Here is a 25,427-nt window from a genome sequence, read left to right as displayed (position 1 = left end):
CCGGTACACCTGTGCAACAACTTTTTAGTCTAAAGCCCTGCAGGGTACACTACTGTACACTTTACACTACAGCAGCCTCAGTATCTTCCCGGAAACCGTCTCGGATCAGGCCTGTGATACGGCGAATATGAGCCAGTGGCGAGTTTCGCTCGTGACGCGTGTCGCCAGTTCCCGCCCATCATCCGCAGCTCGTCTTTGCGGCACAGGGAAGAGAATCCGTAACCTGGACAAACAGCAGCCAGACTTCAGTCCACAGATCCATCCATCATCGCTATGGGAATTATAGCGTTCTTCTTCCAAAACGAAGCGCTTATCCCCTACTACTTGAAACCCGTCCACTCCGGGCAACAGACTATAAAAAGGCGTCAGTGGACGAAATTTGTGCACTGAGGGAAGACGCCAGCAAAGGGACAATACCTCACAACAATGTGGGTGTCCTGTTGATGCGGAGATGCTGATGCTCCACCTATGAAGCCGAAAAGTAACAGATGTGGACCTGGGCATATTTAAACAAGAGTGATTCCATTGGGACGATGCCTGGGAAAATGTCTATGACTTGTTCTCTGATGGTAAGTCAAGGATACATTTGTTTTCGCATTATGCTTCTCTTGTCCTCTCGAATATTCTGGCTTTTGTTCTATTTAAAGGGACAGTAGATGTACCTGGTGTCGCACTTGGTGTAATACTACAGTGGTGAGGATGGAGTCCAAACAAAAGATGAAGACAGAATAATAAATCAGTTATTTTTATTTTAGAGATGTTGTCACTGTGGCGCACCTATAAGGCAGCTGAAGATAATAGAGCCTGGATGGCAAATATTGTCATTGTAGCATATTGTTTGTGTGACAGTTTCTTTTTTTAAATCATACATTAGTCAATATTTAAATATTAAATTGCTAAAAAAACAATTCTATGAAATGTTGAATCGTTAAAGGATCAATTAGGGACACAACTTGACCTATTTTAGGAGATATTAAAACGGCAAGTAACGTTATGCATTTTGTGCTTGAGTATACATTTTAAGAGCATTTGGATTTTTGTTGTTCATTATTATGACTTAGCCTATTATTCCTATATATCAGACATTTGCTTTACAGAAAATCCCTACCTAGTTATCACTTAATATCCTTTTTTAATACCCTATCCTAATATTAGGCTATGTATTATACTAAAGAGATCTACATGACTTAACATCCTTATAGTCATGATTTTAATGTAATTTATTTAGTATTTTATATTTTACGAATACCATTTATCATTTTAAAGACATTGGCATGACTTATGTCATTCTATCATAAGCAATGGCTTTATTGTTTTGAAGATACTCTAACATGACTTAATATGCCTAATGTATTGTAAACATTTACATGACTTAATATTCCCATGTAGTATGAAGTCTGTTGAGGTTAATTTGGTATATCACATCAGACTGGCTCATCCATTAGCAAGTCTTTATCAGGGGACCATTAGGCTAAATCCCTTAATGTAGCTCAGTTTTCAAAAATTGGATTTAGTTGTTATCAGTGTGGGCTGATATACATTATTAGCCTCACAACGCCAGAAGGATTAGCAGTTTTCTCTGTCAGTTTAAATCATCCATGCACTGTTGAAAATGTATTTATTGGCATAGATGCAAATGATGCAATGTTTTTGGCAGGTGGCCTGACATTTGCAGGAATATTCCTTGCTCATTCATGCAGACTTATTTGGCTGTTGTCAATTATAAAATAGGCATGAATGGCTCCAGACAGGGAGTGTTTGTTCTTGCTCTGCAGTCTTTAGTTATGATGTGTCGGAGGTGTAACAGGTGCCCTGTTTTTGACGAGCAGAGTCTGGCACATGGAGTCACTATGATATCACATCTGTCCCTGTGTCTGTTCTTGTAGATTTACACCCTATGCTGTCTTGAGAATCAACAAATATTCACATTCAAAAACCCTATCCTGAAGTCCATCCATAGATAAACTAACTGAAAAACCATGGTAACCCCAGATTAGTGTTTTTTATGACACTTTTACATTTGGTCTCTCCACATATCTTTAGTATTTAGTTCATCATTGATTACTCAGTAATTAAAATAATTGTAAAGTTATGTAAAGTCTATTCACCCAGATTGCAAGCTCATGTAATCAGTGAAACGCCAAGTCCATTTATTCACTGGTTAGTCAGGAAACCCCATGAGTCATTCAGAAGCGTCATACATAGATAGCTCATAGAGTCAACAATCAAGCAGTTGTAAATTACTGTAAATTACTGCTTTAAATAATTTAACCTTGTAAAGCTGGACATATTAAATGATATTCAGAAGGTATTTTTACTTGAACTTTTAGACAAAAATAGTTTTTAATAATATGTAATTGTTGTTTTGTATCATATTTAATATATCAGGCTTTTATGCATAATATAGTATTATATAATGAAAATATGGAGTCACACTTGAGGAGGGAAAAAAAAAACACTCAATATTATTCAGAGGCCCAAATTGAGCAAACTTATGTAATTTGCTTTAGTTGCTTATATGTAATATAAGAGGAAATTCTGATAGCTTTTAAGTCAATGAGGTTTTTCAAAACTGTATAACTATCACTTGTCATTCTATATCTCCCAATAATAGGCTATGTCTTATTCAGATTATATTTAAATGCTTAGTTTTATGATTAGCGCTTATGATCAGAAGGCATATTTATTCATTTAGATTTTGTATATTACAGTTTAATCATCTTAATTCAGAGGCCTTAGAATTTCATGCATCAAATATGATACAGTAGGCTTTATGGTCAATATCTTTGATCAGCAGTCAAAATCTTTTGATCATTTGGTTTTCTGATCAGCAGAAGAGAAAAGTAAGTATTACTCTTAATACTCTTGTATATTAGGTTTCATATACAAGTGCCCTTGTTTTTGGGTGGGATGAGAAGGTGGAGTTGTAACATGTCTTACTGTTTTGTACATCATGTCTATCGAAAGCAAGAGTGTGTGAAAAAGTGTTCCTCTTATCTTAGGTTGTTCGTTCCTCTTTTTTCAAAGCCGGTTGAAAGAAAATTTGTGAACTTGAGGCAACAGTGTACTCATTCTTGCTTTAGTAGCACACTAAGCGAATAGACATTGTCCTGTCATCAGTGAAGTTGTCCCCCTCGCTGGCCTACTTCAAACCCTCGTCTGTTCTGGTCCTCTTCTAGAGCTAAGGCCGCTGGGAAAGGACAGCTTTGCCTAATCGCTATTCATGTTCAGTGTGTCCTCCTGAAACAATCCCCATCACCTCACGAAGAGCAACACGTGTATCCGAGCCCAATCGGTCTGGCATCGTCCTGCGGTTCCCAGCGATGTCAGTATGTGTTGGCTGGAGAATATTAATGTCAAGTTTGTTTTGATTCAGCCCTCCCCGTATTAGCAAGGAAATTAGTCTTCTGCGCTTTTATACTTCTTCTGTGCGGTCTGTTCTGTTGTTGAGGAACTGTAATAAAACTCCAGGGGATTCACGATCAGCGGTTAATAGAACTTTGTGTTTAGAAACTGATGATGCAGCGAGGCCCTTGTGTGTTGGATGTTCACGCTTTCCAGGATCATATTTTTTGGTGACTACTTTTGTACTGAGCCCAAGATGCCTGTCGTGGCCAAAGCCCCATTTATGTGCGGAATTAAAATGTGGGCTAGCATCATAAAGAATATTAGGTGCAGTTCACATGCTGTGCAGTCAGCTTTGCTGGATGTGCCGGAGGAAAGAGGGGCACCGTTATGATCGGAATTTGGCTTTCAATGGGGCACGTTCAAGCTGAAGTAACTTAAGAGCGGCTCTGTTTACAGGCTTCTTGTCATTAAAAGTTATTTTTTGAAGGTCACCAGGCTGTGAGAGTGCTGTCAACACATTCCAAGGTTCAATGCTGTTGAAGTGTTTTTGCATGGGTGATTTGCTTCAGACTGTGTAAATGTTATGCAGACTTTTATTGTCAGTGTTTTAGAGAAGAATTATGACTTGCTCACATTTCTGGCTGCTCACATAGCATAACATGCATGGCGGTCCAATTCCACTGCATTTTGATCTCACAATATAAAGTTCTTGAGGTCATCTGGACCTTATAGTATGACATCAATAAAGATATTTCATAATACTCAATACCTAAAAGGTATAGTTAATTGTCATGGTGATCTTTCACTTTTTTGATACAATCAGTCAATCAGATCTTTATTATTAGCCCAATGGACACTTGTTTTGTAGAGCATACTATCTTTGTTTTATCAATTCATTTTCATTGGTTAACAGTCAATACACACATTAAGACTAACAAAAGCAAAGCTCCCCACCTGTCCGGGACAGTGCACATTAGTGTGTTTCATCGCATGGAGTGGCTAAACTTTACAGTTAAGGCCTGATGAAATTGAAAAAAGGAGAACAAAAATGTCTACTTTCCCTTTGGATGAAGTATTTTGAAAATCTTCCCATATCACAAGTGAATTTAAAGGAGATTATCATTGGTCCAAAGAAAAATGCATTAAGCCTAAAGTATACTTCGGCCGTCCGCATTCGGCGTGACGTAATTTTCGTCATCAGGAGGGTCTGTCCGTGTGCAGCCCAGTTTTTGCGCACGCACTGACATTGTGTGCACAACAGCGCATGTGCGAGTGACTTGAACGCTTGAAAACAAAGTCCACTAGATAGTGTGCATGCACCGAACACAAGTTTTTCCGCACTCATGGCCAAAGGAGTATAGCTACTTAAAAGGCTTGTGCACTCAACTGTGTGTGAGATGGAGCGGAATGCAGAAAACATTTTGTCAGATAATCCATTTCACTCAGACGTCGCTACTTCCCATTCTGCTTCATCACAACTTTAAATGACTGTTGGTTCATTTTCTTAAATTAGTGACTCTTCTGAAATGTCAAATTTGTCATGTAGTTGTTAAAAAGACATAAATATGCAGATAGACATCAGAGAAAAAAACTTTCCTTCCCATTACTAGTGGCCTTTATTATTCTATTGTTGACTCTTCTTACAATACAAACCGATGAGACAATGGTCATTCATGCTAAAAGGACAATATTGTGTGTTTCGATTGCTTGTATAGTCATTGTATAACAGTCTTCTTCTTGTTCTTTCATTGTTGTTAGCTTCTGCTGGTCGGTGACGTCTTAACCCACACACTGACCCCCAGCCCGACCACAGAGAAGCCCTTGTCTCCTCGGCACTACCAACACATCGACCCCACCACTGGTAACAAGCTGGTTTGCGACAAGTGTCCGGCAGGCACCTACGTGTCCTCCCACTGCACAGAGGCCAGCATACGGGAATGCAGCCCCTGCCCGGACGGCACCTTCACCCGGGGTGAGAACGGAGTTCAGCAGTGTCACCCCTGTCAGAGAAGCTGCCAAGCCCCTTTTGTTGAGAAAACTCCCTGCACGTCCACCATTGATCGGCTGTGCATGTGTCCGCCAGGTAGCTTCTCCCAGGGTGGAAAGTGTCAGCACCACTCATTATGTCTACCGGGGTGGGGCGTCCGAAAGCGAGGAAGTGAAACAGAGGATGTGCGCTGCCGGCCATGTCAGCGTGGCACCTTCTCCAGCGTGGCATCAGATGCACTGAGGTGCCGAGCTCACTCAGATTGCGCGTCTTTGGGCTTAACGCTACTGATTAAAGGCACAGAGAAGACAGATAGTGTGTGTGGCCCAATGAGTTCAGTCTATGTCCTACTTGGAGAGGCCTCCGTTTCCACGGTTTCCAGCACTGAGTCAGCATATAGAGGTGAGAGTGAAAAAGCTCAATGTAGAGCTATTCCTTACTGATTAGAGTGTGTCGATAGATAGATAGATAGATAGATAGATAGATAGATAGATAGATAGATAGATAGATAGATAGATAGATAGATAGAGAGTGTTTGTTGTAGTGCTTTCATCCCTGGTTTGGTTGTTACTAACAGCTCCCTCTGTTCAACATGATTGCTCAACCCTTTCATCAACTTCCCTAAATTGGTGTTTAAAAACAGCAGTGGTTGTATGTGACGTGAATATATGGTGTCCACCTCAGCAGGGTTTCTTTAGAGGACTTTTTTTAATCCTGTATCATGTAGCTGTTTATGAGATAAAATCCTCCACTTATTGTCTGCTAGGCATTTGAAGCCCTAATTCTATAGCCTACTGTCTGAATAATGTTATTATGATAATACATGCAGCAAAATCATTTATCATCTTTTAATTTACACCTACACTACTGTTCAAAAGGGTTTTAGGGTTGATAAGAGTTTTTAATGGTTTTGAAAGGGGTCTCTTATCATTGCTGCATTTATTTTTGTCACATGATCCTTCCCAAATCATTCTAATATGCTGATTTGGAGGTCAAGAAACATTTCTTCTTATGATCAATGTTAAAACAGTTTTGCTGCTAAATATTGTTGTACAAACCAGAGTCCTGCACGGGTCCGATTTTGTAAATCCCGTTTTCCGACAGCAGCACTAATTAAAATCCGCACCCGACCCGACCCGCAACCGAAATAAAATCAGTTTAGACTATCACATTATAGACACACTTACAAAAATGTTTATTGCCAGGTCATACAGAAGTTATCACACAACCATTAACACAAGGACAACTTCAGCCGAAGCTGTCAAAAGGCCGGTACATTAAGAACATGGCTAACGTTACCACAAAACTGAGTAGCCTAAAATTACATTTTACCAATTGAACAGACACGGCTACAACACTATATCTGCCACGCAATTTCGTCTAGCCTACATCTGACAATTTTGGGTTCAAACACGCCCTGCACACCACACATACTTCGATAGAACTGCTTGGTTTGTTACGACAGTTATCTGCGTGCTTCCTCGGTGATGAAGTTCCACATTTGCGGCTATCCAACACGAAATGCATGCAGCAAAGCCTTTCACAATATTGTTTTCTTCAGAATACTCCATATTTCTCCTACACACTGGACTTGATTTTTGATGACGAATTTGTCGACAACTTTACCATCTCCACTAGCTATTCTTTTCTTCAACTCCTCAGGATCCATCTCGACGACTGCAAGCAGATCGCGCGCGCGGTTATGATGAATTTTTAAAAGTGAAAGTAGGTATAGAGACTCCTGGGAGGGCGTGGGCACTAGAGATGCGCGGTTGGCGGTTACAGCCAATCGGACGGATGACGTGACGAAAAATAATATTTTAATTCAATTTTCAACCCCAAACTTTTGAACAGTAGCGTGTAAAATGTGTTGATGTATAATATGTAAAAAAAAATATATAATAAAAAATTTGAAATCGTAAAAACAATGTTTCACTGAAACAGTAGTAGAAGTATTGACAGTAGTATTATCCCCCTGTTTTACCTTACATTTCCATAAGAGAACAATTTCTGATTCTTCAGATTGCATTGACTAGTTTTTGGGTCAGATCTGAGCAGTTAAGATGAGAAATCCATGTGAGATTATGTTGGCTTGAGCAGCATATATCCACTTTGCTCTCTACACATGCAAGCTTGATGCTGGATTAAAGTTTTAGATACTCTCCCTTCTGGTTTGTTGTCTAGGTTAAGCTCATCTTTAGGTCTGTATTTAATTCTCTCTCTCTGTCTCTGTTTTTGCCTGCTATTAAATGATCCACTCTGCACACAGCAAGTACTGCAGTTTTACCAGCTGCAGAGACTCAGGATGTAGCCGAGCCAGCCCTAAGTAGCACAGAAATGTCCCACGGCGCCGAAGACATTCCCACAACCACAGCTTCCTCCAAGGCTAGTGAGGAGGATCCAGGACTCTTAATCGCTGCAACTCAGGACCTTCCTAAATTGCAACACAAGCTCTCCGTATCACGAGACCCACAGCTTGACAACCAACAGGCTGTGGAAACTCTGTCTGAGGGCAAGGCCCAAGGTTTTGGTTACCGGCCTATCCGCAGGGGTTCGCCGAGGCCTAGCACGCACAAGCACTTTGACATCAATGAGCACCTGCCTTGGATGATAGTCCTGCTGCTTCTGCTGGTGCTGGTAGTGATCGTGGTATGCAGCGTAAAGCGCAGTTCGCGGGTACTGAAGAAGGGTCCAAGACAGGATCCCAGTAGCATCATGGAGAAAGCCATCCACAAGAAGCCTAGCTCTCCAGCACAGACCAAGGAGAGGTGGATCTACTACTCAAATGGACAGGGTGAGTTAAAACCGTGATTCAACAACACAAAAGCATAAAATTACAGAGCAAAATGGTGATTGAAAAAAAAAAAGAGAGATGGAAGGAAACATTATATTTCAATACTTTCATGTTCTCTCTCAAAACTTTCAACAAAGTTTTTCTGATGGAAACAATATGAGGTGGGAGAAATAACTATATTTCAGTGCTTTTTGCGGGTGAATGCAAATATTTTTCTAAAGAACACAAAAGCATTGAAATATAATTTTTCCTCCAATCTCATGTTTTTTTTTTCATCGCCATGTCCTTTTAGGGGGTCTTTTTAAAATAAAATTTCCTTTTTTTTAATCATTTTTATATTAATCATTTTGCACCATTTTTGGTCAAAATGTTTAATAAAAAATGTCATAAAAATACCTGATTAAGATGCCAGTCCAAACAATTTAAAAAATTGACTTAAATTAAAAGAATTGTATTGCCAAAGTATGTTTGTTTCAGACTAGGTGTGAAGAAGTTTCGTAGACCTAGAGATGTTTTTTTATTAAAATCTGAAAATTGAATTGCTTAATTTGAATTCAATTTTATACTAAAGTTATTTAACCTAATAACTTAAAGGTGAAGTGTTTATTTTTTCTATGTTAAAATACTTTCTCCTATCCCAGGTAATCTATAAGTAAATCATTCATAGGTTGATTTTCACAGAAAAGTGTAAATACTGTGGTGGTTTCAAAACATTGCTCTGTTTGTTTGATCCCAACCAGCCCAGTATAGCAACAGTGATTCAACCAATGGCATGATTTTGAGGCATGGCTATTTGTTTGGCTGATCAGTGGCTTTACACACTTCACATTTAACTAGAACTAGATTGTTGAATGGCATAAATAGATTTTTGAAATAGTGTTTATAGCTATATGCTTTGGCTGATGCCAGACACTCACTTTACAATATGAAAAGTGGCACAATGAATTTCCAATGCACTAGAGTATCTGTGGATCTATCATCACATCAGTGCTGTTAATCCCATTTATTCTGCTCTAGAAAACACAATATTGTATTAAGAAATCCAAAAGTAACACAAACAAGACCAATGTCAAGATCACCTCTCTCGTTTTCTGTCAGTCACATGATCATAAAGAACCTGATCTCTTTCTGTTTCTCGTTCTGCTACTTAGATAGCCTTTGGTTTACTTCTCTGGGGTTCCTCTTTTATTATTTATTTCACACTCTGTGCCCCATAACCTGGTTGTTACAATGCATCAGAGGCTGCTAGGTTAGGCTGTTGTGATGGGTAATGGTTTATATTGGGCTCAGATATCTGCCTGTGTTTGACTGCTTCAAACATGAGCAGTTGGAACCAGATTATTCCAGTTCTTTGTGGTTTAGCGTTAGAGGAGTTTATCAGCGGTCATGCCCTTGTGGGAGATGAGAAGATGGACTGAATTATGTGTCTTGAGAGGTGTCTGAATTCAGGGTATAGTCTGCTAGGGACTCATGCTTGAGCAAACCCCTAACCATAAGTATTAGGTATGTAACTCGTTCCACACATTTGTGCTACAGACGTGACTGGTACCTTAAAAGGATAGTACACCAAAAAAATTAACATTTTGTCATCACTTACTCAGCGTCAAGTTGTTACAAACCTATGAGTTTCTTTCCTCTGTTGAACACAAAAAAAAATATTTTAAAGAATGTTAGCTATCAAACAGTTGATGGTAGCCATTGACTTCCATAGTAGGAAAAAATATTATTGAAGTCAATGGCTATTATTAAAGGGTCTGGTTACCAACATTCTTTAAAATATCTTCTTTTGTGTTCAACAGAAGAAAGGAACTTATACAGGTTTGGAACAACATGAGGGTGAATGAATAAATGATTACAACATTTTCATTTTTGGGTAAACTATCCCTTTAAATTGTGTGGTTTGCTGAGAGGAGGTGTGCTATTACTTTTAAAGCATTCACACGTACAATTTATGATAAGATGAACAATACAATGAGTAAAAAAAAAAACATCTAAAGGAATGTAATATCATAGACACTTTTACTTGGGCTATTTTAAATTTAGGCCAGTAAGGAATCATGTAGCATGATTCATTGCAAAAAATGTCCATTGTCTATAGTGTAGTGATGTATAAAGCACAACTCACACAGAAGTCAAACCAAGCAGTTTTGTGTTGGTCAAAACAGAGGATTCACATGACCAAATAAACCTGATGAAAAATGTGCATGGGGAAATCATTCGCCCTTATGCGAAATTCCTAATCACGTGGATTCCTATTGAAATGTCTGGATTTCGCCCATAAAAATTTGCCAAAAAATGATAAATATGTCCACACCTTAACACCCTGGCAACCTAACACAAGATTCAAAAAGTTAATTGCCCTTGAAAATAGTGGGATATCAAGGAAAGGGAAAAACAACAAGGATAAAATGTAAATAAAAAGAAAAAGTTAAACACTTCCACCAGGTACAAAAAAAAACATTTGCACTATTTTTACTGTGGTGTTTTTCTCCCATGCACTCTTAAACGTGAACAATTGCGTTGTTTATTGACTTCTGCGAGCAAATAATTTATTACACGCTAAACTAATATAGTAGAGCCTCCTCGAATCATGTTAGAAAGCACAGGTAACCTTTACACAGCCGGTTGCCTCCACAAACACAACAAAACATTTCCCTAATGCATTCAAGGTGTGTAATTGGGCGGCCTGAAGTGCATGTGCATGTGTGTCCGTTTACTACATTAGTGAAATAATGGCCATAAAGGGCCGCATGGGAAACATATATAAAGATGAAGGAGCGATCGTACAAATAATGAATTCTTTCATTGGAGGTATAACAAAGCACGCATGGCGGAGATCAAAGACGTAGAACCACCCGCATGTACGCCCCATATAACAACCTCTGCAATAGGTGTTATCTATAAAAGCCCACTGCCCAGAATCAGGGTGGGCTGGGGCTTTTATAAGAGACGATTAGGAACTTCATGGGTGAGCCTAACTCTGCCAGCATTTTGTGTAAGAGTCAGGGAAACTCGGGGGAAGCTTGTAGGATCCCCTTGCGAGCAAGCCTCCCCTGGTCTTCATCATTGTTTTGATGGGGAAGTGGTAATTACTGCGGCTGGTATCATGTATGAGGTGTCAGGGATTTATGGGATGGCTGCGTTGCTGTGAGACATTCCGGCAAAGCCACCACAGCGACTCACTAAAAAAGGGGAAGTCCTGACTCCCTTTGAGGATCCCTTTGTTTCCCAGCCAACTTAGACCTGTTGCAGCCGGTTTGCCACCTCATTTGATTCTCATATGAAGACGTTAAGGCTTTGTTCTGTTGTAAACGGCTGTGGCTGATAAGCTTTTGTCCTTGTACATGTAAATGATCCACTGTGTTTCCTCACTTTCACTTAATGCCTTTTGTATTGACAGCTGTTACTATGATGCACATAGGGTGGTCGATCACAAGTGGTCAGCCGTTTACACCTGGTAGTGACACGTGTCTCAAATACGTCTCCTTTAAACACAAAAGGGTGATTTTGTGACTACTTGCATCACTCGCTATGTCAGTGTGTTACTGTATGTATTTTTGAATATTTTTTCAAATATTATTGCATGCATATAGACAACATTTAAAGGTATAGTGTGTTTTAGCATCTAGTGGTGAGGTTGCGAATTGCAACCAACAGAAGTTACGGTGGCCGACAGGAAAATATATTGTCGTTTGAGACAGCAGAGAGTAGCCAGTTAAGCAATGAGGTTTCTTTACAAGATACATTCAGAAATTATATTTACTTAATTATTCAGTAAACGATATGTTATTGCGAATATTATATTATTGTTACTTGTTCATCATTGTGTCAGTGTTTTATTCGCTGACTTTAACTAGCTTCTTTGCACGAAGAACAACATAGTGACGAAACGCGCTCTGTAGAGCAGTTTGTCCGTTAAGGGCTACTGTAGAAACATGATGGCGCAAAAATGGCTATTTTAATGTAAGGGGACCCACGGTGTATTTAGATAGAAATGGCTCATTCTAAGGTAATAAAAACATAACGATTCATTAAGGAAGGTCTTTATACACCACTGAAAACATAGTTATGTATATGATATTGTATTTCTGTCAACAGATCCTCCTAAATATAACACAATGCACCTTTAACATTGAATTAAATGTGAAATTCTGATGGAGAATGACCTTTTCTATAATAAGAATATATTATTTTCTTGTAAAACATATTCCAATCATTTTTGTTTTATTAGAAAAATATATTTTTTTACAGTGTATATAGTCACATAGAGTTCAAGAATAACATTATACTTGCTGACTGAAGCACATACAAGCCTTGAAACATTTGTAAACATGCTGTACATTCAGATAGTGGTGGCACATGTTTTCCCAGCATTCCATAAAAGTTGCCTTCAGGACTAGCAACCTAGTCCATTACGCAGTACAGTCATAGACAAGGGAAAGTATCACGCAACCTATCGACTTTGGCCTAGATTGCTCAGACAGAGCACTCTGTCATGCCGGAGCGACCTCTGGAAACGACAGGCGAGAGGATGGGCAGCCCGCAGGCTTGGCATTTTTAGATCCGCAGTACAGTCAGTGGCACGCTAACCCTCAGAGAGCTTCACTCAATTTGCTACAGATGGATCCCAAATAAGACAGATCTGGCTTACAGATAGATGCGTTAATACCTTCCAGCAGCAGTTGTCCCCCACAGTCATCCTGTTACGCTGAACTCTGTCACGTTCATCTTCAGTAGACACGAATTCAACATGGATTGATCTGTGTTGTTTTATGTTGGGTCCTCTTCATGGAAGATTAAATGATTTATAATTTGTTCTTTGACAAACAAGAGTTTTTCATAAACGATAGAATGCAGTTATTGATATTACCGTATTGGTTACACTTTATATTAAGGTGTCATTGTTACAGTGTAATTATATATTTAAGTACTGAGTAATAATAATTTACTATATGTATTTACTATAGGGTTATTTACTATATTAGGTTTTGGTTGAGGGTTAGTTGCATGTAATTATGCATAATTTACTGTTATTACTATGGTAAGTACATGTAACATATGTAACAAGGACACTGTCAAATAAAGTGTTACCAAAGTATTATTTTGTTTTATTCAACATATTTAATACTTTGAAGGGTTTTTTTTTATTTTTATTTTTTAATACAGCTGTTTAACAGCATTTAACAGTTTACTGTTTACAACTATATGGGTATTAGGGCTGTAGTCAAGACCACCTTTGTCGAGTCCAAGACAAGTCCAAGACCAGGACTAGTCGAGTCCAAGTCAAGACCAAGTCCAAAGAGGTTCGAGTCCAAGACAAGACCGAGTCCAAAAAGGTTTGAGTCCGACAGGAAAAAATAGTCTGCTAAAAAATATAGCCTATAGAAATTAAATCATTATGTAATAATGAAATAATGCATGATTTTAATTTTATTTAAAATAATTGACTAATTCAAAGAACAAAAAAAAAATTATATAGGCCTAAAGGAGCACACACATTCGTTTCGACTGTCTGATCATCCTCACATTCTGTTCCTGTCAATCATACACGCAGTGTCAACCAATTAAACTGCATGAGGGAGGGCCGAGCCAACTCACACACACACACACACTAGAGATGCGGATAAACTGCGGATCGGGCGGATGACGTGATGAAAAATAATATTTTAATTAAATTCGGGCGGGTGGCGGTTGAACCAATCAAATGAAAAAAGTTTGCCACTAAGCAAACCTGCAAGCTATGAGCCCAGCTGTCAGTAGCCTACTATTGGAGGAGGCCTAAATGTCTCGTAGATGAGACTGCCTGGGTTATTTTGTTTCGATATTAGCTATATTTTAAAACAGCCAGTCTGGAGCCTACCACTCGTGGAATAGGCATTTAAAAGAGAGGCATCCAATACATATGGAGTGATATGAATCAGAAATTACATCGGGCAATGTTCAGATGTCATTCAGCAAGATGTTCAGAAGAACGCAAGAGCTAAACTTCTACAAGCTCAATAAAATACACACACACACACACACACACACAAAAAAAAGGTAAGAAAAAAAGTCGGAAAAAATTTGCCCATTAATTAGATGATTAATAAATGAGCCGGCTCATGAAAAAGAGCCGAAATGCCCATCACTAGTTATTAGGTGGCCAGTGTTTCACTTTCCCTCCAATAATATTTTGTTTTAATATCGCGGCGACGTATGTGTGCTTACTGGGAACATAATAAAGACACCTGGACTCGGTCGAGACCAAAAGCCATATTTGGCAAGACCAGTGGCCGAGACCGAGACAAGTCCGAGTCCGAATACCAGCGAGTCCGAGACAAGTCCGAGACCATAGAAAAATGGTCTCGAGTCCGGACTCGAGTCCAAGACCAGACTCGAGTATTACAGCCCTTATGGGTATTTTTTCACTTTTTTAATAGTCTGCTTCTACACAATAATTATCAAGCGGGTATATATAATGAAATACAACTAGATTTTTACATTTTCAAAAAAAAAAAAAATAAGTGGAAAAAAACAGATTGGTGCTTGTCATAAAAAAATCACCTTAGCTTGGAACGCATTGTATTCTGATCCATAGCAGTATTTGTTTAGTATCATTGATATGGCTCGTGTTCTTCATTGTGAATATATGGGATTTTCCCACAGAATTTGGGGGAGGTATATATTGGTGGAGGATATATTCATGATTTATCATTCATGTCTATAGCACACATGGTGCTGGATGAGTTACAGTACTTGCTGGAGTTTAATACTTTGGGGAACATTCAGATCCCTAACCCTAAGTATGACCGTTAACAAACATGACTAATAAGTATCAAGTGGAAATATGCAACATATATGCATATCGTGCAAGTTAAATCATTAAGATTGCGCTCACATTTCTCTGAGGTTCACTCTTAGAAGGATTCCCTAGGAGGTTTGTCACACTACACCAAGTATATAAACACAGGCATCAATCTAGGTCATTCTTATGACCTTATCCATGGGACAGCATGTCCCACAGAAGCCGCTGGTGTACTGTAACCCAAGAGTGCTGCCCTTCTACACTGTATGATGCCATTCGCTAACTGTGTCTGTCTACACTATACTGCGCCAACTGCACATCATGCTGACTGCATTACATTTCCAAGACACATTAATGGTTTTGGATACAGCATATTCAAAAGTCAATGCATACACAACCGTTTAAAAGTTCGGGGTTGGTTTTTGAACAGATGTCTCTTATTGTTAACCAAGGCTGTATTTATTTGATTAAAAATACAGTAATATTGTGAAATATTTTTACAATTTAAAATAACTGTTTCTAATTTAATATTTATTTTAAAAGGTAGTTTATTCCTGTAATAGCAAAGCTGAATTTTCAACATCATTATCATTATCGTCTTCAGTGTCACATGATGCTTCAGAAATCATTCTAGTGTGCTGATTTGGTGCTCAAGAAACATTTCTTATTATTATCAATGTTGAAATCAGTTAAATATATATAATTATTATTTATTTATATAACTTTTATTCATTGACAAATAGAAAGTAAAACAAATTTTTCAAATGGAAATCTTATGTAACCTTGCAAGTATGTTTTTACTAACATTTTTTATCAATACAATGCAACCTTGCTGAATAAAAGTATTAATTTCTTAATGCATACATACTGCCCCCATATTTTAAACTGGACTGTCACTGTATATCAATATATGGCCTGCTGCACTGTAATATATCGAAGGTAATACCATGGTAATGTTGTACTGTACTTCTCTATAAGGTTCAAACTAGAGTATACAGTAGATGAACATAGGATTGACCTTTGCTCTCATTCTATAGGTGTTGACATCTTGAAGCTGGTGGCAGCACAGATTGGCAGTCAGTGGATTGACATGTACAAGTCTCTGGCCAGTGCCAACGAGCGAGAGGTGGCCGCCTTTTCCAACGGCTACTCGGCAGATCACGAGAGGGCGTACGCTGCCCTGCAGCACTGGACCATACGTGACAGTGATGCCAACCTGGCTAAGCTGATCAATGCCCTTCACCGCCAACGCCGCATTGACGTGGTGGACAAGATACGCAGTGTCATGGAAGACAATCCTCAGGTGAGCATCTCTAGGTTGTTTTTTTGCAAAAACATTTTCAGTCACAGACATCATTGTAGATGTGAGCTTTTTACAGTCAGCCATGATTACAGGATGAACAAGTGAGCCATTTTCAGCTGGTCATGTGACCTCAACTTAGCGGCACCCATGAGGCAACATGCTTCATGTAGAATAAAACAACTTTTATAAGGATACTGATACAGCTGGACTCATTTTCTCATGTAAGGTGAGAAAAAAAAACCTATTATTTTAATAATATTTGTATTGTTTTATTGAATATTTTATATAAATATATATTATTATTATTATTATTATTATTATTATTATTATTAATAATATAGAAATATATTTTATTCACATTATAAAAAAAAAAATGAAAAAGAAAGTTGATTAAATGGTTTACATTTTATGTTTGCATTAGCAAACATTTTTCCTGTCATAGTCAAGCCACAAGCTGCTGTATTAGTCAGGCCACGATAATTGATCAAGTTGTCATGTGTATATAGTCTTACATAACACTCACGCCCCAGGTCTAATAACACTCTATTTGGATAATACGTGTGCAGAAGGTTAAACAAGCCACATGAGTGCCTCATGACTCCTGGCTGCATCCCATTAAGCTGCATTACTAACGACAAAGGCCTGACAGGCTACCGGAGATGGAGGATCAGTCAACAACTTTCATTTTAGTGTTTCAAACCTTTCCTGTGTGCAGATTTGATAAAAAGCCACTTTATTTACTCTGTCCTTGTCTCAAGGTCACTGTAGATGGTGAAGTTAAGGCTTTTGGACAAATTTTGATGCCACTGATATAACCAGGATAAACTGAGATAAAACTCGCAGACATATTTATATGCTTGCCTGTCAACGCCACCTCATAATCACCTAATTGCCAGCGCGAGTGTTGACTTTCACTGAACTTGCGTCTGTAAAGGTAGAGCATTTTTACTCGTCCTCATGTTTTTTATGAGTTTAAAGGAATAGCTCGATTTAAATTAAAATTTGAAAATGATTTTTGAATCACTGAATATTATAAAAACATGACAATGAATATTTTTATCAATAACTACTAAGCAAAAATTTGGTCCTAAACTGGCTCACGCCAGTCAAATTTAGTTTTATTTTCCCCAAATTTGCAAACTTATTTAGATCCCCGTTTTTTTTTTTATTATATTTTATTTATTAAACTTTATTTAATTTAAAAGTATATTTAATTGATATGTTTAGAAAAATTGCAAACTGCCACAAAAAAGAAGATATTTGAGAATCATTGAATATTATAAATAGGGCTGTCAAGCAATTACAAATTTTAATCTAATTAAATACATGATGTGCTAATTAATGCAATTGCAATTAATTGCAAATTAAATGCGCATCAAATTTGTCTGAGAAATTACCCCCAAAAGATCATTTAAAGTCATAATTTAGTTAGTGAGAAAAGCATGAAATAGACATTACAAAATTTACATAGTTTTTTGTTTTGTTTTTTTTGTTCAAGATCATTTATTGCACAAAAACCTTTAGGCTACAATGGCCATGAATTATTATTCTTCTTTTCTTTTTTTTTCAGAAGCTGAATCTGAATTGGTATTTATATATATATTTGTTGCATGACTGCATAAATATTTGCATGAGATACATTTTTTTTAATGGGAATTAAAGGGACAGTTCACCCAAAAATTTAAATTCTGTCATCCTTTACTCTCATGTCATTTCAAACCTGTATGACTTTCTGTCTTCTGTGGAACATAAAAGAGGATAATTTGAGAAATGTGTCAATTGTAATCAAAACAGTTTGGTTACCAACATTCTACAAAATATCTTCTTTTATGGTCCATAAATGAAAGAAAGTCATTCAAGTTTGGAAAAACATGAGGGTGAGTAAATGCTGATGGGGCTTTTATTTTTGGGGTGAACCATCTCTTTAAGAGATGTGAACGACAGAACGTAAGAATTACATGGGCCTGGTGAGGGCATTTTCTGTTTCTCTGAGCAAAAACATGCTTACAAGATCTGATATTGAATTAGCAATGCTGATAAAGCAGGGGGGGGTGGAACTTCATTATTAGAAAGAGCTGCATTAATCAGAGCCACGTGTTTCCAGATCAAATCACTTGTATCCCATACTCCACAGTGCCACAGCACGCATAACCTCCCGTCAGGTGAATGAACTGCACATGGTAAGGAAGAGGCAGATGTTAGTGTCAGATTAAATGTGTTAAGGACATTTGGTCACTTCGATGCCCAGAAATGTCTGGAAAGTAAGGAAGGAATATGCTAAATTTAATCAAACGTTTAGTCTCTTGTACTTTTTAATTTCAGATTTATTCTGATTACCTCTGGGATTCTTGTGTTGATAGTTCTTTTACTGCCAACGGAACTGAGAGACGTGCATTTTTATGAGTTACAAAGGATACAAAGTCATACCACTTGTACTCAACATGCAAGCAAACCTCAGATAAGGGCCCTCAGAGGATAAACACACCCAGCGCTCCACTTGTCGTGGACACCAGCCAAACAGCCCCAGAACTTTTAGACGCACTCAGTCTGTCCTGTGCTACTATTTATATACAGCATTTAGACAGGTTTTTCCAAGCCATAAAGAAGGAACAAACAAGTTTTTTTTAAATGTATAATGTTAAAAGTTCCACTAGCAAGCTTTCTATAGTCAGATGTGGACCATGCGCTGTGTTCTGTAGGTGGTCTTGTTGAGTCTGGAGCAGTGTTAGCTGCGGTTAATAAGATCAGTGTGGGAGTGACACACTTTCCACATCTGTGGCTTGTGTCCTGGTGGTTGATGGCACAGCGTTCTTGGCGGCTCCCATGTTGTGGTTTCAGACGTTTGCCAACAGCTTTTCTGCTGGATGTGAATAGAAAAGATATTTGGGTATACGCCCATCCTTCTTCCTGCGACATGCAACTTGTCTGAACAGTAGACTGTGTGCTCAGAATAATGCGTTTGTTGGTATCGTTGACACTAGACCTTAGATATGGAAACGGGGCAGATTCTAGTCAGTTCTAATACAAACAATATGGGTTCTGCAACAAGATAATGCTGATATGTGTACATATATACTGTTTAAAGGTTTGGGATCTTCTTTTTTAAAGAAATGTATACATTTTATTCAGCAAGGATGCATTAAATTGATCAAATATGACTCTTACATTATTAAAAAATATATATTTCAAATAAATGCTGTTGTTTTGAACTTTCTATTCAAAGAATCATGAAAAAAGTATCAGGTTTTCCATAGAAATATTAAGCATTTCAACATTATTAATGATAAGAAATGTTTCTTGAGCACTAAGTCGCCTTGTCATGACAAGAATTAATTACATTTTAAAATGTAATAAAATAGAAAAGTTTTAAATTGTAATAATATTTCACAATATTACTCTTTTTACTGAAGACATCTTAAAAAAAAAATAATACATTGACATTAGTTTCAAGCACACTAGACTACTGTAAAAAGCTCATTCTTAGTATTGTGATTTTACCCCCCCCCCCCACACACACACACCCCCACACACACACTATTTTACAGTACATAATTGTATTTTTTACAGTTATTTTTAATTTTATATTTGTACAATTAATTTGAAGTACACATCATGGTAGTGCTTGTTGACCTTCGCATTACATTACTGAGAATTTTGTGGGGAAACGTTTAATTGGCATGAAAATAATGTCAAATTTTAAAGAAAAAATAAGTCTTTTTTTTTTTTTTTTTACTTTTATGGGGGCATTAAGCTTTTGCAGTTATAGATGGGTAAACATTTGCCAGAAAAGCACACCAGAGAGATGTATCTGTAATTGCCACAGTCATTCTGGTTTCCCTTGTTAAAAATTTCTATTTTTGTATCTTGCATGTGCTGTGGCACACTTACTTCCTTCCTTTCAGCGCCAATAGATGACTTCTGGGACAGGGTGGAGCAGTCTTATCTGTCAGCTTAGTTCTTACTGTTTCAAGGAATATTTCACGCAGTTTGAAAATGCACCCTCATGGTGTATCAAAATTATATGACTTTCTTTCATCCGTGGAAGATAAATCATAAAAACGGGAGAAATATATATATATATATAACAACTTGTATGGACTACAAAAAAACAAAAAAACCTCTGAAGTCATCACTGTGAGTTGTCACATTTAACTAATTTCCCAGAAAAACTCTCAAATATTTGATGTACTTTTGCAATAGCATGAAAAATATCACACGGAAAAAAATGGTCTGTAATGCTGCATTACTCATATATTAACTTTCTTGGCCACTTGTGTTGCCATTTTACTGCTTTATTGGTGGTGTCTTTGAGTTCAGAGCTGTTTTTCTCTATGTGGGGTGACTAATGAATGACTAAATGTGATTTCTCAGCGTGCCACTCAGAGTAATGGTCTGCTTTTCTACGTGCCATTGATTATTCACTGCTTATTCCAAGGGAAACTTTCCTGGAAATGGAGTGGTTTCCCTCTTTCCTACAGTTCAGATCTGCCACTTCTAAAGTTTGAACACCTGCCCAGGCTATTATACGCTTCCCTGAATAGCTTATGTCAGGATTTCCCAACCTGGAAATCACCACAGCTTTTTTAATGGTCCCGCAAAGTCTATTTGATTGTGATTTCAGCTGCTACATTACAATCAAATGATTTCCAGAGAACCCTGTTATTTTAAGCGCTAAGCATCTTTTACTGACCTTTCCTGTCTCTAATGTTACTTGGCAATGGTTGTATTGTATGATTTTTATTTTATGGAAATTTTAGAATTTCTATCAAATGTTAAAAAGTTATTTAACTGAGTTATTTAACTGAGTTATTTAAATATTTTATTTTATGTATTATTTATTTATTTATTTTTACAATGAATATAGCCTTTGATGCAGATAGATAGATAGACAGACAGACAGACAGACAGACAGACAGACAGACAGACAGACAGACAGACAGACAGACAGACAGACAGATAGATAGATAGATAGATAGATAGATAGATAGATAGATAGATAGATAGATAGATAGATAGATAGATAGAATTGTGGATAAGTTCAGTATTCATAGTTTGCTAAAATGGTGGCCACATTGGCCTTTAGTATCCAATACAGACTAAAGAACAGTACTAGATTGTGGTAATAAAATCCGGATTGTACCGACTTGTTGTGAACTCATTCTAGGAAATGCACTATTCATGTTCAAACACATTGGCATAACAAGTATGATTTGTGTGTGGTGGGGGGGGGTTGTGAATGTAACACAGGCTATGTGCTCTGTGGGCAGTGAATTTCTGGCTGTACTTGATCTTTTTCATCTGTCCTCCCATGACGCAAAGGGCAGCAGGGACAGGACTCATGTGGGTGGTCCAGGTCTGCGAAGGCCGAACCCTTTGTACTGACCCGGCCATGGGCACATAGTGATACACTTGTAGAGCCCACACATTAACACAGTCATCGCTGTCTATCAGCAAAGACCCTCATTCTTCCAAATCCATTACTCACATAATAGTTGTTCCAAGAAATCTTTGTTTGTCCTGACAGACTACACTTGTGAGTTCAGAACAGCTTGAAAAGGAATCTCTAAACAAATATGTGTGTGCCAGAATGATTTTCTCATCGCCGTCATTAACATGTACTGTGACACCTCTTTTGCCGTAGGTTGACCTGAACAAGCTAATGACGGCTGTGAATGTAAGCCATTGTCTAAGCCCCAGCCATAAGCCTTTAGAGTCGCCCGGTGTGGTGGTGGAGCAGTCCCCCATGGAGCGCACCAAGGGATTCTTTCCCGACGAATCCGAGCCACTGCTGCGCTGTGACTCCACTTCCAGCAAGGACTCTGCCCTCAGCCGGACGGGCTCTTTTATAACCAAAGGTAAGAGCACGTGGATAAACAAGAACACAGCTAGAACAACACACCAATAAGAGTTGGTGGTAAAAAAAAATCTATAACAGGGGTGTCCAGTCCTGCTCCTGGAGGGCCACTGTCCTGCAGAGTTCAGCTCTGACCCCTACTAAACACACCTGAACCAGCTATTCAAGGTCTAGCCATGCTAGAAACTTCCAGGCAGGTGTGTTGAGGCAAGGTGGAGCTAAACACTGCTGAACACCCCCGATCTATAATAATATAAAAAAAATTATAATAATATTCTATGAATTATTCATATTTAATTGTTTCTCATAATTTAAGTTTAAATTAAAATCTAATACAATTTAAATAAACTTTAACATCATTTAAGTGCCCTGAATTCCTCAAAGATATAAACAGTTTTCCTCAAATATTTCAATGTTGTTTGATGATCTTTATTGTGATGAAAATTAATTTCTTATAGTTTGTAAAAATGGCCTCCTTGTGAAAGCTTTACGTTCCTGCATCATATGTTTAACCGCTTTAAATATGCAAACGATTAAATCATAAGAAATGTTATAATTGATAGGCTATGATACTTTTATTATGTATTAAGTGTTATGCTATTTTATTTTATATTAGATATATTCAGAAATAATAATACATAATAATAATAATAAATTAATTAATTGAATATTATTTAAATAATATATATAATCAGACATAAAAATATATAAAACACAAATATATTATATACATATGATTATATACATGTATACAAGATTTCTTTATTATTATGATTATATTATTTCCATAGATATTATTTTATATAGATAAATCTCTCTCTCTCTCTCTCTCTCTCTCTCTCTCTCTCTATATATATATATATATATATATATATATATATATATATATATATATATATATATAAAATATTCTTGTGATTTAACCATTTAAATTCATGTAAGTAGTTAAATTGAAGTTTAAATTATAATTTAAGTGTCAGGAAAAGGTTTAAACAGGTTTCCCCAAACATGTGAAAGGTATTGTATTTTTTTACAGTATTGCCCCCTTGTGGATACTCTCTGTTCTACCATATATTGTATTCAATATTTTGCACTTTTCTTTTAGTAATTGATCATAAAGAAAGAGTATAATGAATAAGTCGTCAAATATTTGTTGTGTTAATGGCAACGCTGGATTCTTCCGTCCCTCAGAGAAAAAGGACACTGTGCTGCGACAGGTGCGTCTGGACCCCTGTGACCTGCAGCCCATCTTCGATGATATGCTGCACATTCTCAACCCCGAGGAGCTCCATGTCATTGAGGAGATCCCGATGGCGGAGGACAAGCTGGACCGCTTGTTCGAGATCGCCGGGGTGAAGAGTCAAGAAGCAAGCCAGACGCTACTCGACTCGGTCTATAGTCACTTGCCTGACCTCCTTTAGACCTTTACAACATCTCACTAATGTCAGCTACAGAAGCAAAGTGACGGACACACAAATGTGCGCTCACTCCGTTCCATTGTGTCCTTCAGTCACGTGCACGCAATTTTAAAACCTCTGGAATGCTCAGACGGGAGTTCATCTGCACATCAAAAGCTGCTCCTTGCGCTTGCATTAGCGTGAATGAAGCGTTCTTTGGATACAGCTGGTGTCAATGCTATAACCTCTCTTAACATGCAGCATATTCTTGCACACACCTCAGCATGATGTCTAACTCAAAAACTATGTGATGTAAATTATAAACTGGTTTTGTAAATTGTTAAATCAACCATTTAGTCCCTTGACCTTATTTTTATTTTATTTTATTATTGCTACTTTTCAAATTAACACATCCTAATTAAGCAAGGTGTTTTTGCTTTTTTTTTTTGCCTTTTTTTGTTCAAGTATTACTACTGTAGCTTGTTTAGATCATTTGTTGTAACTTTGTTTGTGTTTTATGTGATTTCAAGGGCATTGAAAATCATTCCTACTGGTTATGATAGAAATCATGGCTGTGGATAATGTGCATTCATTATACAACTCTTAAAATAAACTCCCTTCCCATGTGCTTTTCCAATAAAAGAGGACAAAAAACAAGTATGATTGCAAAGTAATTTCACAAAGGCTAGAGTACCACCAAAAAATAATTTCACAATATTTAGATGTAGCATTTCAGTATTCATACTGCAGATATGTGGAACAGAGAGAATGTCTCTGTTAAACTCTGTTAAATCAAGTCACTCTGGTGCTAGATGTCAAACTATGGGATAGATGTTGATTTTATCCTAATAACAGGGTGTTTCAGGTCGCTTGGCCGCTGAACTTAGGTCAGATGATATATAGGTCAAGTTGAAATAGCAGTTCGGAACTCTCCTGGATCTTAGAAGGAGTGTCGGATGAGCTTTTTAGAAACAAACAAGGACAAAATCATGGAGCGGAAAGATATGTATTCTTATGGCTGTTTTAAAGTGTAACACATGTAACCAAGACATTTATTATTATTGTTAATTATCATGTAACCTGAAAAATCAACAGATTAAAGTTTTTGTCATAATTTGTGGTTGTTTTCATGTGGGTTTCTTATGAAGAGTAGTCTTTGTCCATGAGCTGCACTCAGTTTTGAGTGGCAATATATGGCAATAAGTTCATTTTGTGGCTCATAACCTATTACGACATAATCTTGAAGTTTGTGGAGATGTGCACTTTGTGTTAAGCATTCTCCCTCTTGAGCAATTTTCAGGAATTCATATACTGTAGGGTCAATCCCATTTCAGATGGAAAGAGGAAGTCTGTCAGGTTCATAATGATGACTGACAGATGCACACCATGTTGCTAATAGAATGTTACACAAGAAAGTGCCTTTCCTAATTCTTACTTTAGTCTGAAAAGGCATTTTGCATACATGTTCCACTTGCAGGACTCAAGTTCTTATGCTCAAGTTCACAGGAGTGCAAATTAAAAAGTTAAATAAACCAATTTTTCAAACCAAGTTCATTTATTTGAAAACACCTAATTATGATGGTTAACCTATTCATTTCATCAACAAAATAGATTGTGTGAATTTTCAGTTGTAACCTTCGGGACACTTTCATTAAAAAAAAGGAGATAATGAATGAAAGGAAAGGAAAAGAATGCAGTCAGTGCAGGAAATTAATCACTTGTCTGTTTTCTGTTACATTTGCAGTCATACACTTTACAAAAAGGTCTCATTTGTTGACATTAGTTAATACAGTAGATTAACATAAACTAACATTGAGCAATATGTTTTTAAAGCATTTATTAACCTTTGTTAATGAAAATGTTAGTTAACAAATACAACTTTTGATCTAAAAATATATTAGTACACTTATATATGTTGAGATTAGCATGATCTAATATTAATAGGCTAAATGCTGTCGAA

At 37.3% G+C, this 25,427-nt stretch overlaps 1 protein-coding gene across 1 annotated transcript; it reads left to right on the top strand.

Annotated features, from left to right (window-relative positions):
* Positions 1 to 26: 26 nt before the first annotated feature.
* tnfrsf21 (tumor necrosis factor receptor superfamily, member 21) lies at positions 27 to 24,581 on the top strand. Its single transcript, XM_084090499.1, has 6 exons — positions 27 to 569; positions 5,107 to 5,737; positions 7,605 to 8,129; positions 15,951 to 16,216; positions 21,858 to 22,071; positions 23,262 to 24,581. Exons 1-6 carry the CDS (start codon positions 489 to 491, stop codon positions 23,489 to 23,491), a joined length of 1,947 nt encoding a protein of 648 aa, XP_083946625.1. The 5' UTR covers positions 27 to 488; the 3' UTR covers positions 23,492 to 24,581.
* The last annotated feature ends 846 nt before the right edge of the window (positions 24,582 to 25,427 follow it).

Source organism: Abramis brama (genome assembly GCF_963993115.1).
Source record: "Abramis brama genome assembly, chromosome: 18".
NCBI classification, from domain to species: Eukaryota; Metazoa; Chordata; class Actinopteri; order Cypriniformes; family Leuciscidae; genus Abramis; species Abramis brama.
Note: the sequence above shows the minus strand (reverse complement) of the source record. Positions and strands in the feature narration are given on the sequence as shown.

Bases quoted from the DNA above. Each gene is read 5' to 3' on its own strand.
- tnfrsf21 (XM_084090499.1), top strand. From the start codon at position 489: ATGTGGACCTGGGCATATTTAAACAAGAGTGATTCCATTGGGACGATG. The intron at 5,738-7,604 runs GTGAGAGTGAAA...CTCTGCACACAG, and splicing joins CACTGAGTCAGCATATAGAG to CAAGTACTGCAGTTTTACCA. The intron at 8,130-15,950 runs GTGAGTTAAAAC...CTCATTCTATAG, and splicing joins CTACTACTCAAATGGACAGG to GTGTTGACATCTTGAAGCTG.